General features: G+C 44.1%; 1 protein-coding gene across 1 annotated transcript; it reads left to right on the top strand.

Annotated features, from left to right (window-relative positions):
• The first annotated feature begins 1,581 nt into the window (after positions 1-1,581).
• SMIM44 (small integral membrane protein 44) lies at positions 1,582-11,691 on the top strand. The gene is made up of 2 exons (XM_066574945.1): positions 1,582-1,889; positions 11,191-11,691. Exons 1-2 carry the CDS (start codon positions 1,688-1,690, stop codon positions 11,409-11,411), a joined length of 423 nt encoding a protein of 140 aa, XP_066431042.1. The 5' UTR covers positions 1,582-1,687; the 3' UTR covers positions 11,412-11,691.
• The last annotated feature ends 1,926 nt before the right edge of the window (positions 11,692-13,617 follow it).

The following is a 13,617-nucleotide window of genomic DNA, read 5'->3' on the forward strand; positions in this document are numbered from 1 at the left end:
TAAAGCAAGGAGAAACTAAAGAAAGATACCAGATTTGGGATATTCGCCAAGGTTCTGTTCATGCGGGGTCACTGAAGCAAACGGAAAGCCTTATGCCATAGCGTATCTCTGAAGTCTGACAATAGGGGTTCATTGATCCCCGAGTTATAAAGGATTCCTAAGAACACCCCCCCCCCCCCCGCCCCTTCTGAGGTCATTTAGGGAAGGGTGGGTTAGATGACCTCTAAAAAACCATAATTCTCCATTTTGTCCATATCTCCAAAGCAGACCCTCTGATCGGGAATATATGCCCGGCATATTTCTGGTCATGAGTCTATCTATTCAGCGATATCAAGCATGATACAAAATTATAACCAGGTATGCGAATATGCTGTTTGGGGGTAATACGGGGCCCAAACCGCAACATGTGTATATGCGTTTCACTCAGCTGGCCCGCCCGATTCCAAAAATAATTCATATCAGGCTAGGACCTTCACATGACTAATAATCCTTATTAAGAGATTTTCCCTTAATAAAAATCTTGGAGTCAGGGAGTTTGTGGGAACCATCCGAGGTGTCACACCTGACCAGCAAGGGGTTAAGTAACATCTCCCTGTCACTGTCTTAACTTTATTGCCTTCCAGAAAAAAACACTGCCTAAGGCCACAAGGTCATCAAAGGCCTGGCAGTTGTGAGGGGGGGGGGGGGGGGGAGACAAGGGTTGAGGATGTCAGTTCAACTTTCCTAGTATCCTGAACGGCAGTGTTCTAAAAATAATGACTTAATCTATTAGAGCATGGCTTCTCCATGAAACCTTGTCTCTAGACTCACACTGTGGAGTTGACAAAGTCTACCTGGGTGCCCAACGTCACCTTCAACAATCTCCTTTTCTCTCTGTCCTGATCCTCTTATATGATTAACAATCCCCTCAGATCCTACCAATGTTTTGTTAACTACTTGTCTGCTCCTGAGAAGCCAACGCTGGAACAGCAAGGAGTTCTTTCAGGTTTTTTTTTATTATTGATACATTTTTGTATATTATGTGCATATTTGTATAGACATTCTAGCTGTACTTCGTCACACACAGTAAGCCTATGTATGTGTTACATTTATGGGTTACACATGGTTTCAGGAAGTGTAGGATGTATGTTTTGGGTTTTTAGGTGCAACCATCCTTCGGTGGGTTAGAAACACTTTGCATCTACATGATACCAGATATTGTCCGGTGCTACTTATACAACCATTTAAGTAAGTCCTTTCCTCCGCAGTATTTCCTGCGAGGCTTATGCACAGAGAGCACGGGTTATGTCATGGGATCATCTGCTCATACTCTGGGAAGGGAGGAAGACACGGTAGCGAAGAAAGATGGTTGCTATGAAGTTGACAATTGCAACGTAATTCGGCTTAGATATTTAGAAGAGCATTAACATATCTTGTGATTTGTAGGAACGCTGGGAACAGCTTGGCATCACAATCTGGACAATCTGCACGATGTGTGAAACATAAGTGGGCACACACTGACAATGTGATCCAGTAATTGGAGGAATATTCATGTCAGTTATCAGGTCCTAATAGGAATGTAGAAGCCGGAACGGAGAGGAATGAACAACAGGAACCGTAGAGTACATCTCAGCAGAAGAATGGGGAGCTTCACAGCCAAGACTCAGGATCGAAGCAGCAATACTTTGGAGCAGTGAGGCTCCAGAACATGGAAGGTCAACTACTGACACAACAAGTCATGGAAGAAGAAACAGAAGAACCCCTGTATCACGACTATAAACCACCTGCGTTAGATGCTATCCAGTTGCCAAAATACGTCCTCTACTTGTTGATGGCAGCACTGGTAGTTATTGTAGTAGCATATGCCATTGTTGGGCATCTGATGAAAGATCTTCTACATGATTTTGCAGGTAAGCAACATTTTATTTCATTAAACAGGATACTGAGATTTGTATGAAATTGGAGCTTTGGTTGTATATAGAAATCAGACGCAAATGAACGACGCGGCGTGGAAAGTAAAGCTAGATGAAGCATATATAGGTTTTATCACATGAGAGTAATTTCATGAAGACTATGGAGGATCAAAAATCTGTTATTTTTGGAGTATTATTTCCTGACACTCTTCCTTCTACACATTTATATATAATAATCATATATATATATATATATATATATATATATATATATATATATATATATATATATATATATATATATATATATATACACACATACATACACGTATATAATGGTAAAAGCAGTCCTTGAAAGCCCACGTAGGGTTTTACAGTCTCTTTTGAGGGACGATGATCTGATGTTATGATGACATTTACATTTGGAGATTTCCTTCACTCCTTCCTGACTGTTCGTTTATAGAACGGCCGACTGTTCTGTAATTAAGGCAGTGACATAACTGCTGTCGAGCCGCTGAACATGTAGCGCTCAGAGCCAATTATAAGGAATAATACAGGATTTAAAAGAGAAAATGACCAAAATGGTCTTCTGATATACAGCTGCAAGAAGAAAGAAAGTGAACCCTTTTGGTTTTCTGGATTGGGATTTCTGCATTGATTGGCCCTATCACTGTGTTATGTTACTAAGTCACAAGTATGGAAACACACATGTCCAGTTGTACCGTTCTTGTCTTCTGTCGAGCACATTGAGCAAACATCTAACGTTCTTAAGGGACTGATTCTGGCTCCTTTTCTCTAACAGATCTTCAGATACATTCACATGCTACAATTTTCTTGCATAACAGATTACCGATGTCTCTGAAACTGTTCTGAGCATAAGATGAGTATTTGCACTTTCCATCATTATAACCATGATCATCAGTCCCAGTGGTAGCCCAGTGCTGTAGAACTGGAACAGATATGGGGTTTCATTAGGATGTGCTGAAGGATAATAGATAAGATATGGGCTTTCATTTTCACCAACATAGACGATAGTTTTTTGGTCACAGCTGACCATTCTGTGTCTTCACGCTGGATCATTATTAAGACCACTTTGATGATTTGCTTTTCAGCTGATTTGTGAAATTCAACCAACTGGAGAATTTCCTTAAGCTACAGTGGCAGCACACACTATAATCTTATGTGCATGTTGTGTGCCTAAGATGGGTTGTATGCAGGTACGTTGGCCAAAACCGATGATCCTAGTGGATGGGGGTCTTTTGGCTCCCCCGTGATGGCAGACGTCGTGGGAGATAAGGGCGATTGGATTTCAGCTTGCCCATTCCTTCAGTTCTCAGCAGTATAAGCGCCAGCAGAGGTGTCTGTCAGAGGCTTACTCCCATCTCCGAGGTCCATAGTGTTATCTTGACATGCACCAGATGGAATGTTATCCAGGAGCAGAAGACGACTGCTTGGAGCCCAATAACAGTGTCAGCCGCAGACCCCACATGGTGGACAGCAAAAGGAACGGTATTCATGCAAACAATCGTAAATCTTCTACTTGAGCAGCTATGAAATCATGGATAATACCATCATATAGCAGATAAAATGCTGAAAGAAAACCCACATGGTGGACCAGGCCAGCAGATAGCCAACACTGAGTGGGTGTCCTCATCTCTGGCCAGACGTCGTCAGCGTAGTAGAGACCCCCCAGACAGATGGACAGGGGTTGTAGTATATAGACAACCCCTTTAAAACCATCTGCTATGAAAGTCACCTGACATTATACAGCAGTGGGTACATAGTCCATGTGACTCCGCTGCCCTACATGTAGACATTGCTGTTTCACCCCTTTTTATGTTTTTAGAGTTGTCTAGTAAGATGTATGAAGTTTAGTCCGAGTATTTAAAGGGGTTTGCTATAATAACAATGTATCATCCACAGGATAGCTAATAAGTGTCTGTCTGATCAGTGGAGGCTCAGTAGGCAATGGAGTGGACAGTTGGCTCATAGAGGCTCGGGGGAAGCAAAACGAGACGGTATGGGACGCAGTAATTCTGGCATTGGCTGCAAGATCATCTAGTCTAATATCTGGGACGAGTATTCCACTATTATGCTGCTGTAGGATATTAACTGTCTTTGGTCTGCCGATGTCTGGCCGGGGGCGGAGGGCTGCCGGGCCACTTACCTGCATCTTATTATCATAATGACCGTTCTGCGTTGTGCAGCAGTAGGGCGAGTAGCGCTCTGCACATGGGGGGCCGGCGGGAGCCCCGCCACAGTAATCATATGGAAGACGAACTCCGCACCCTCATGCAGCCTGGTTGGTTTAGTATATAACCTTTTGGTCCGGAAAAAGCAGCGGAAGAGAATCCAGTTCTAGATTCCACTCCGCCGGATTCCATTTACAGGGATCATGATAAATAACAATATTATTGAACTGCCCGCAGAATAAATATTAGAACAGCCACTAATTAGATTGCAAAGTTCTACCCACCGAGACAGACCCCTCAGGGTGCCCTCACACGGGGCGATGTATCGTGGGCATGCCGGAGTTCACTCGTGTGGCCTGTTTGTACAGGTAGATAAAGCGTTCGCTCACAAATCATTCAGTTGTTCTCATTCGCTGTATAAGTGACTGAATGATCGGTCTGTAAACGATTAGCGAATGAGCCAACGACGATCGTCATGCTGCATAAAAGAACGATAAACGAAAAGTGAATGAATTATAGTTCATCGCTGGACTGTCGGCTGCGGTTACACCGAGCGATCAGCAATCAGATGGAATGATCGAGTGATATTTGGAATGATAATCATTCCACGTCTCTGCAGACGGAGGAGAAAGAGGACAACATTCTATCTGTTTGGAAGCCATGCCTTTTCTCCGCAGCGGCGGCCCCCGCACGTTGGCAGACGGCACAATCAGCTATTTTTATGCAGCACATTTCTTCATATCACATTTTTAATAACACATTCTCTGTATTTAGTGCACGGCGACATTTTTACATTTTTCCACAATCAGTTTACAAGCTGCGTTCACGGGGCTACAAATCGCATGTATGTGCAGCCCAGGCCTTCCTCTGGGTTTTGTAGGCTACTACATTGCGAGAATACGAAATCGCTGCATGCTCTATACCGCCGCGATTTGTTTCCCTATGGAGCCTCCTTGTTTATCGCATGGCACAGCACGAACTTGCGAAGCGACGCGATTTTAACATTAGCTTTCCTATTAACTTTCTCCATACAAATTGCACAATTTTATTGCGCAAGAAATTCGCAGGTCGCTGCGATGCGATGCTACATTTATCCCAAGAAAAAAGCATCACAATCGCTACAAAATCGCGTGTACATAGCAGCGATATCGCTGTCGCCCGTGTGAAAGAGGCCTAAAGCCTTCTGTTATGATCGTGTCGGCAAACTAAGCACGGGGCCCACACGTTCGCAACCAAAGGGAGGACTGGGTACGCACACAGGTTTCAGGCAACTGGCCCTGTGCTACAAGGAGGATGGCAAGGCCCTACCTAAGCAGGGACATCGCCCCAATAAGGGCAGCCCAGCGGTCTTCGGATCTGGGCCCTAGCTGATCCTAGGAGCCACGCACCAGAACAGGATACATACACATGCCACATGACAGGGACTGAACAACAGGACACACAGAGCCAGAATACACAGCATACAGCAGCCACAATGCAAACACTAATAGCAGATGATAAGCTGAATATAAATACCAGGTGTTAGTTCATACATTGGCCAATGAACTTAAGCTGCAAGCCCCGGCAAGGCCCCTCGTATCATGCAGTCCCTACACTAGCAAGACACATCTACTAGAGGGCCCTAGGGGCCAACCTAGAGCAGACATAGCAAACTAACTCAGCAGACCAAACTGACACAAAATAAACGTACAAACGGACATGAACCGCAAGGCACAGATCACGCAGCAAGCTGCAACAGAACACATAGCAGGTAACAGGACACATGTCAAAGATACATCCAAACAGTACAAGACCAGCTTCAGACTGACCAGGAGCTGGGTTTATATGTGAGCCCAGACCCAGGGGATTGGCTAGCAGGAAGAACCACACCCAGCCAGCTCAATCAATTAACCCTGTGAGTGCTGTGCTGCTGGAAACACAGTAGTACAACATGTCTCAGCAGCACACGTAATACTTCTGTATGAGAGGAAACCACCTTGAAGTCTAAGTATCTGAGATTCCCAATGTGCACAATGGGCATATTTACTTGAACTAATGTGTCATAAGCTGTTCTGAATAACGTTTGCACCAGCAGAAGTGCAAATGCATTGCGGGGCGCTCTGCCGTGTGCCAGACTGACATCAGGCGTAAGTTTCACCTATAAGGTATGCCAGTTTCCGGCATAAATTATAGTAAATCTGACGGGCTATGGTCACTTCTTGATCAGCCCCATCTACCTTCAGAAAAGTGCTAAAGTCTAGTGTAAACGGGTCAAAAGCCGTGAATCATGGTGTAAAATTTTTACAAATCTGCCCCAATGTACTTTCTGAAAACAACTAAAGATTAAAAACTAAATCAATATACTCAATTACCTGATCGTTTTGGGCGGCACCATAAAGGCTGATTGTGAGATCAGCAGTGACTCTCACACATTCTGCATATTTAGTGTCACACGCAGAGGCGTAACTTAAAGCTTCTGGGCCCCGATGCAAAATCTGTACCAGGGCCCCCAACTATAATACTTTATTCATAGTACTGGGCTTATTGTATGGAGAAGATGGGCCTTATGGGCCCCTGAGGCTCCTGGGCCCGGGTGCAACCGCATCCCTATAGTTACGCCCCTGGACTCACAGTAACATACTTGATCAGTCCATCAAGTCCACCCTTTAGTCCTACCATGTTGATTTCTTGTTGACACAAAATATGACAATGGGAATAAATCTCTGGAACAACAGGCCATTCCCATATTTCTACTACCCATAGCTTGCAATATTGTACTTTCTAGAAAGACATCCAGCCTGCCCTTCATTGGCCATTACGACCTCCTGTGGTAGAGAGTTCCATCCTCTCACTGCATTTACAGAAAACAAGCCCCGGCTGTGATGATGGTGAAGCCTTCTTTTCTCTAGATGTGATGGACGCCCCCTAGTGATGGTTACCGGCATAGGTGTCAATGGGAGATGGTACAATGCCTCTGCAGCAGGTATCTTCCCTACAAGTCAATGTCCAACCTTCTAACAGGCCGCGTAACATGATTAAGGATGTAGGTCAAAGCAGGTCAAAGATAATCATATACAGACAGCTGTTTCACGGTTTTTGCCCCTCATCAGTGTACAGTACGTTTCTGCCTGGCTGGGTGCGAGATGCAGCAATGGCCGGTGCCTAAAACTGTGTCGGATGAGCAATCAACTCTATCATTTTTGATTTTATGGAAGTTCTTCAGTAAAGTTTCATTCATTCACTCCATGGATGCTGGATGACTTTCCTGGCAGTGTGACGGAGCTCCGAGCATTCCTGAAACTACATGAATACTACTGAAGGTTCATAAGAAACTGTTGCCAAAGTGGCCGCATTCTGTACGCTCTCCTGAATGGGGCCAATCCTGAAGCCATAATGAGGTGAACTGAGGAAGATCGTGGTTTATGGTGACTACACCGAACCTCTTGTCTTACATACTGATGGCATTTTGAAGTAATTAGCAAGAAAGGCAGGGGTCAGAGTTCGGGGCAATCGGGTGGGGAGAGATGGAATATAGGTGAGAAAATGAAAGAAAGACCCACCTGGCGTGATTGGGCCACCCCAAAAAAGTGCAGTCCGACACAATCCTGGTAGGCAGTGATGAATAATTATTCGGATCCCATTAGGTTCGTCCACCCTGGTCACACTGACATCCAGCAATAAGCCAAGAGCATCTCTGGGGATTCCAAATAGATATTTCGGAGAACATGTAGGTAAATGACAATAGTCAGACAAAAAGCCCCAGCGCTCCAGGAGATAAACCAGTTATACATAAGTGTAAGTGCAAAACTTACTTCATCGGGGCGTCTGTGACGGGAGCGTCCCTCAATTCAAGTGAGCCGTATAATATGTCTAATTTATTATATATAGAAGTGATACAGGCTAAAAAGCTTTCGGTGTTTGGAGATTTAGATCGGGCGATCCTGTACTTCCTGCAGCAATAGCGGTGGGCGTTTGCCCGGCAGTCTGTGGTAGGCGTCTCCCGCACGGTGTCAGGGTCACGTGATGAACATGTACCCAATGTCATTAAAATCTACACAAGCTGTTCCTGCAGTTACAAGCTTCCGCTGCTTCTGCTCCGACCCCTGTGTATTTGCGGCACTGACAGCTTGTGCCCGCTCAGATGATCAGTCAGGGTCCCGAGCGGCGGACCCCAGCTGATCAACTATTGATGACCCATCCTGAGGATCGGTCATCTATAGTATTTTCCACAGAAAAGACCTTTAATGTTAATAAAAAATTGAAATTCTGCACATTCTGTAATTCTTGAAATACAAGTTTAAACATGCAGACGGCAGAAGAGGAGATGAACTATATAGGAGTAACTAGCTGATATACCCGGCTTCGCCCGAGTTAATTTGGTACTGGTGTTTATCTGGTGTTCACATGGAAAATCTTATGAAGTCGTGGTTACTTTAGAGATACTGAGGAAAAATATATGTTCACCATTTTGCATAGTTCTCTGCGTTACCCAGGAAACACCACAGGGAGGTAACCATGCGACGTTTACTGTATATAAAATGACATCAGGAAGTGAGAGAATTAGATTACATACGTAAAATTTAAACACTAATTCTTTTGTGCTCAGAATTGAATAATCGAGTTGGGACCTATGAACTTTTCCTATTTATGACATAATCAATGCTCGTGCCAAATTTCACGTTTCTATGACACCGGAAAGTGAGAAAATTACATTCCGCACGTAAAATTTCGACGCTAATTCTTTTGCGCATAGAATTGAATAATGGAGTTGGACCCATTAGCTTTTCCTATTTATGACATAATCAATGCTCGTGCCAAATTTCAAGTTTCTATGACACCGGGAAGTGAGAAAATTACATTCCGTACGTAAAATTTGGACGCTAATTCTTTTGCGCACAGAATTGAATAATCGAGTTGGGACCCATTAGCTTTTCCTATTTATGACATAATCAATGCCCGTGCCAAATTTGAAGTTTTTATGACATTGGGAACTGAGAGATTTAGATTATGTACGTTAAATTTCAACGCCAATTCTTTTGCGCTAGAATTGAATAATCGAGTTGGGACCCAATTACTTTTCCTATTTTGGAGATAATCTATGCTTGCGCCAAAGTTCATGTTTCTACGACATCGGGAAGTTGGAGAACTTTTGGCGAGTCAGTCAGTCAGTGAGGGCTTTCAGCTTTATATATATAGATAATTAGGAGGGATATTCAGAAATATAATCATTGTGGTCCAACAATTTATAAAATTGAACCACGAAGACATACAAATCTTAAAAGAAAACCTTTTAAAATCTATGGGGCAGAGTATATAAAAAAAAGTTTATATGGAGATGAAAAAAAGGTGGACTTGCCCTCTTAAATGTCCAATTTTTTGTAAGATGTAGCACAAAGCAGCTGACTAAAGAATACTTAGTAAATTACCACATTCAAAATGTAATGAATATCCCTTTCCACTTCAGGGTTTGGGATGTGCTAGAAATATAGTCAGAACAGAAAATCAGAGCATTTATGTAAGGAGAATGTGTGATCAGGATCAGGATGATGAGCCATGATCTCCTCTATTATAACTGTGTGTCAGGAGCTGTGTGATCATCATCATTAACTGTGGCAGGAGATTTTCTGACCCCCTCAGCACGGTTTCTGTGGTAGAGCCATGTAACAGCATCACACAAACTGAAAATGACTATAAAATGAAACCATAACCCCAAGCAGATCTGAGTTAGTAAGAGCTGAGATCACATGACCATCTGAGGAGAAAGAGGCCGGGAGCTTCAGACAGAAAGGAATAACTAACCAAGGTAGCTGACTTATAGATACTGAGGGGAGAGCTACATAATGAATGAATTTTTAAAAATCAGCAGAGTGGCCCTTTAATGACACATGAGGCGGAGCTTGGGTGAAATGCATTCTGGGTGAACTTGCTACATACTTTGCTTATGGTGCCCACTTGCACTTGTTCATGGGTTTGTCTATGTACATTTTTGGTATTACACCACTGGATGTTGGTCCTTCGTGTCGTCTGGATGCACATTGACGTTTCTTTATATGTTCTTGCTATGACATTATTTGGTACCGGTGATAGTTTTTTTCTCACCAATGTCATTTTTCACTGAATCTTTTTTTAATATTTGATATTTTTTGCTTTCTATACGGCATAAATATAATATAGTCTTGTACTTTTTGGTCCAGCGTTATTCTTATGGTTGTTGATTACACAGAAAGAGAGCATCAACTAATTGGACACAACAGCCATGACAGTGACAAGATGGAAACCCAAGCCTCTTCTATAACGACCCAAGCTTTGGTGATCTGTAGCTTTCTCCCCATTCTCGATTTCATTAAAGGGTTTGTACCAAGAACAGCTTTTATCACTTATCCGTAGGTGGGGTCTCATCGATCCCAAGAGCGGGGGTCCTGTGTCCCCTTCTCCACATTACTGTGGGGTTGCTGCACCCACCCGTAGTGCTGTCAGACTGAATGGAGTGGTGGACGCACATGTGCAGTTCTGCCTCATTAATTTGAATGGGGCTGATGGAAATAGCCAAGTTTGATGAACTATCTCTGGAAGTCCCATTGATGATGAATGGAGTGGTGCGCATATGCATGACCGCCTCTGCATTCCTTCTCTACCTCACTGCCATGGGTGTGGTGAGCCTGCAGTGAGGGGGGGGGGCTGGTTGTGACGCCCACCAATCAGACGTTTATCCTATAGTGTTTTTGCGCTGCTTTTTTCCAGCTATTTCCTTTTTTTCCAAACTGTTAAAAAAGTATAAAACAAAAGTTGCATAAAAATGTATGAAAATAAAATATTCTTGACAATATTTGCAGAACCCCATAAATGACTTTTAGTTTGGAAATTACCCAATGGGGCGCTTTCACACGGGTCTGAATATTCCTCCGGACACTGGGGAATGTTCTGCCATGTGGAAAAATTCACCAAAATCTGCATGTCTAACGTGGGAATTCTTATACAGAATTGAAGACGTCACACTTTTACCTTCAGACCTGCGGACTTTGGTGCAGATTTGAACAGCAGGATATTCCACGGTGTCCCATGTGAAGGCGCCCTCAACTATTAATTAATGCACTTGTCAATTAAAGGATTTGGGCTTTCTTTTGTAGATTGGGCATTTGGACCAAAGATGGAGGATCCAAAACCTGGAGAGAAGGGCTGCAGAGACGAGAGTGAGAGACATGCCGGCGAGTTCACGCTGAGCATGGACGGAGGGGAACTACATTGTGGAGATCTGCCGTTCCTGGATAGGGATCCACTACCGGCACGCTCGGCTCACCGACCTTCTCTGATCACTTTTAAAGACGTCAGTCGCAACAGACTATTCTGACAAGTCCTTCAACGAAAGTCTGCAGGCCTCAAGAACTGGAGATGGATTAACCCTTTCCAATCCACTGTCTGACATCTGAAGACTTTCTGTTTGAAGGCTGTACAGCTCCGATGTCGGAAGACGTCCGGCAGGGCATTCTTACTGTATATTACTGTCCAATCTGTTGTCAGGGACCTCTCCAGCATGTCACATACCGCAGTACTGGCTCTAGCCAGCAGATGGCGCCATAGTATAATGACAGAAAGAGAAAACTCCCTAGGAAACCCTGAATCCAAAATTGGATTGCAAAGGGTTAATGGACTAAGCTTTTGCATTGCGAATCATGTGATACTGTACACAATGTAAAGTTAATATTTAACTACTACATGATTAAAGCAACGAGGCAATAAATGTGATTGTTATTGATTATTCTTAGCAAGAATGTAACAACAAAAAGTATCCAATAACAGTCAGGCCCTATTCATGATTCTGGGGAAGAACCAACCCTTTCCTCTGCGAGTCTATGGGCATTTTATATCAGTTGTTCTGTTTTTGCAGTTTTAGGCTGCATTCCCACGAACGTATATCGGCTCGGTTTTTACGCCGAGCCGATATACGTCGTCCTCATGTGCAGGGGGGGGGGCATGGAAGAGCCAGGAGCAGGAACTGAGCTCCCGCCCCCTCTCTGCCCCTCTGCACTATTTGGAATGGGGAGAGGCGGAACGGGGGCGGGGCTAATTCTCAGAACTTAGCCCCGCCTCCTTTCATTGCAAATAGTGCAGAGGGGCGGAGAGGAGGCAGAGAGGGGGCGGGAGCTCAGTTCCTGCTCCTGGCTCTTCCATCTCCCCCCCCCTGCACATGAGGACGACGTATATCGGCTCGGCATGAAAACCCAGCCGATATACGTTCATGGGAATGCAGCCTTAACGCAAGTGTCTTCCGTTGGTCATGAACATAAAAAAGGAAGGTGACCCAATTGATGGAATTTAAAACTCACATTGAAGTTAATGGGTGTGTAAATAAATAGAAGGAACGCGCACGCATGTCATGTGACTGCATTTTTTATTTTTTTTTTAATGCACTTACGGGCGATTCTGGTCCAAGAATCCAGAATAGGGCACACTGCGAGTTTTTACATTTTTTTCCATAGACCAATGGTCTGTGAAAACAATTGCACATGTGAATTCACACACAGACTTAGATGGGTTAGAGTTCTGCCCAACTTCTGTCAACGCGGACTGAACTTGGATATTAAAGTTGCCCATGTGAATAAGATCTAATATTACGAAGTGGAGAGAGTTCAGCTCAGTTCACACTTCTGTCCGCTCGTTCTATCCAGGGTTACTGTCATCAATGATGGGAAAAATAGTGCAGAATGCTGTAGAATCCCGGAACCCGTTATAGTCGGTCGCTCCCGTTATAGTCGGTCGCTCCCGTTATAGTCGGTCGCTCCCGTTGTAGTCGGTCGCTCCCGTTGTAGTCGGTCGCTCCCGTTGTAGTCGGTCGCTCCCGTTGTAGTCGGTCGCTCCCGTTATAGTCGGTCGCTCCCGTTATAGTCGGTCGCTCCCGTTGTAGCCGGTCGCTCCCGTTGTAGTTGGTCGCTCCCGTTATAGCCGGTCGCTCCCGTTATTTTGACATATTTGGCAGCCAATTTTCTTTTGTTAAAAAAAACAAACTGAAAAGCGTAAATGTGAAGAGAGCCGTAAATAGTTGACCGATGAAAAGAGATGGAGGCCAAATCAAGACAGCAATGAAATATGAAAATGGGTGAGAACACCAAGCACAAAGGTCTGCTCACCTGGGCAGGTGAGGAGAGGCCGGATAAGATTACTGGCTCACCGCCTCCACTTTCACTTGGTTGCAGAAATCACTAACGAGCAGCCAAAGTCCGGCAGGGAGATATTGTTTAAAGGAAGGTTTATTGGGCATGTCACACATCACGGTACAGAACAAGGGAGAATCACCGAGAACACGTCACAACATGAGAACATTACAGGGTTCTCACTCCCTTCAGTTTATAATAGGGAGTTATACAATAATATTACTTATTATACCCCCCCCCTCCTTTTTTAAGGGAGATATTGAACTCATTTGCAGCAGTAATGACTATACATCATCCATAAAGGTCTCACTAGTGATGACGCCGCCCCCTTGGGTATTGTTAACCAGCATCACATGTATGAGCCCCGCGCTTCTGCCTAACATACATGTGATCAAGTAAAACACG

Source organism: Eleutherodactylus coqui, chromosome 7 (genome assembly GCF_035609145.1).
Source record: "Eleutherodactylus coqui strain aEleCoq1 chromosome 7, aEleCoq1.hap1, whole genome shotgun sequence".
NCBI classification, from domain to species: domain Eukaryota; kingdom Metazoa; phylum Chordata; class Amphibia; order Anura; family Eleutherodactylidae; genus Eleutherodactylus; species Eleutherodactylus coqui.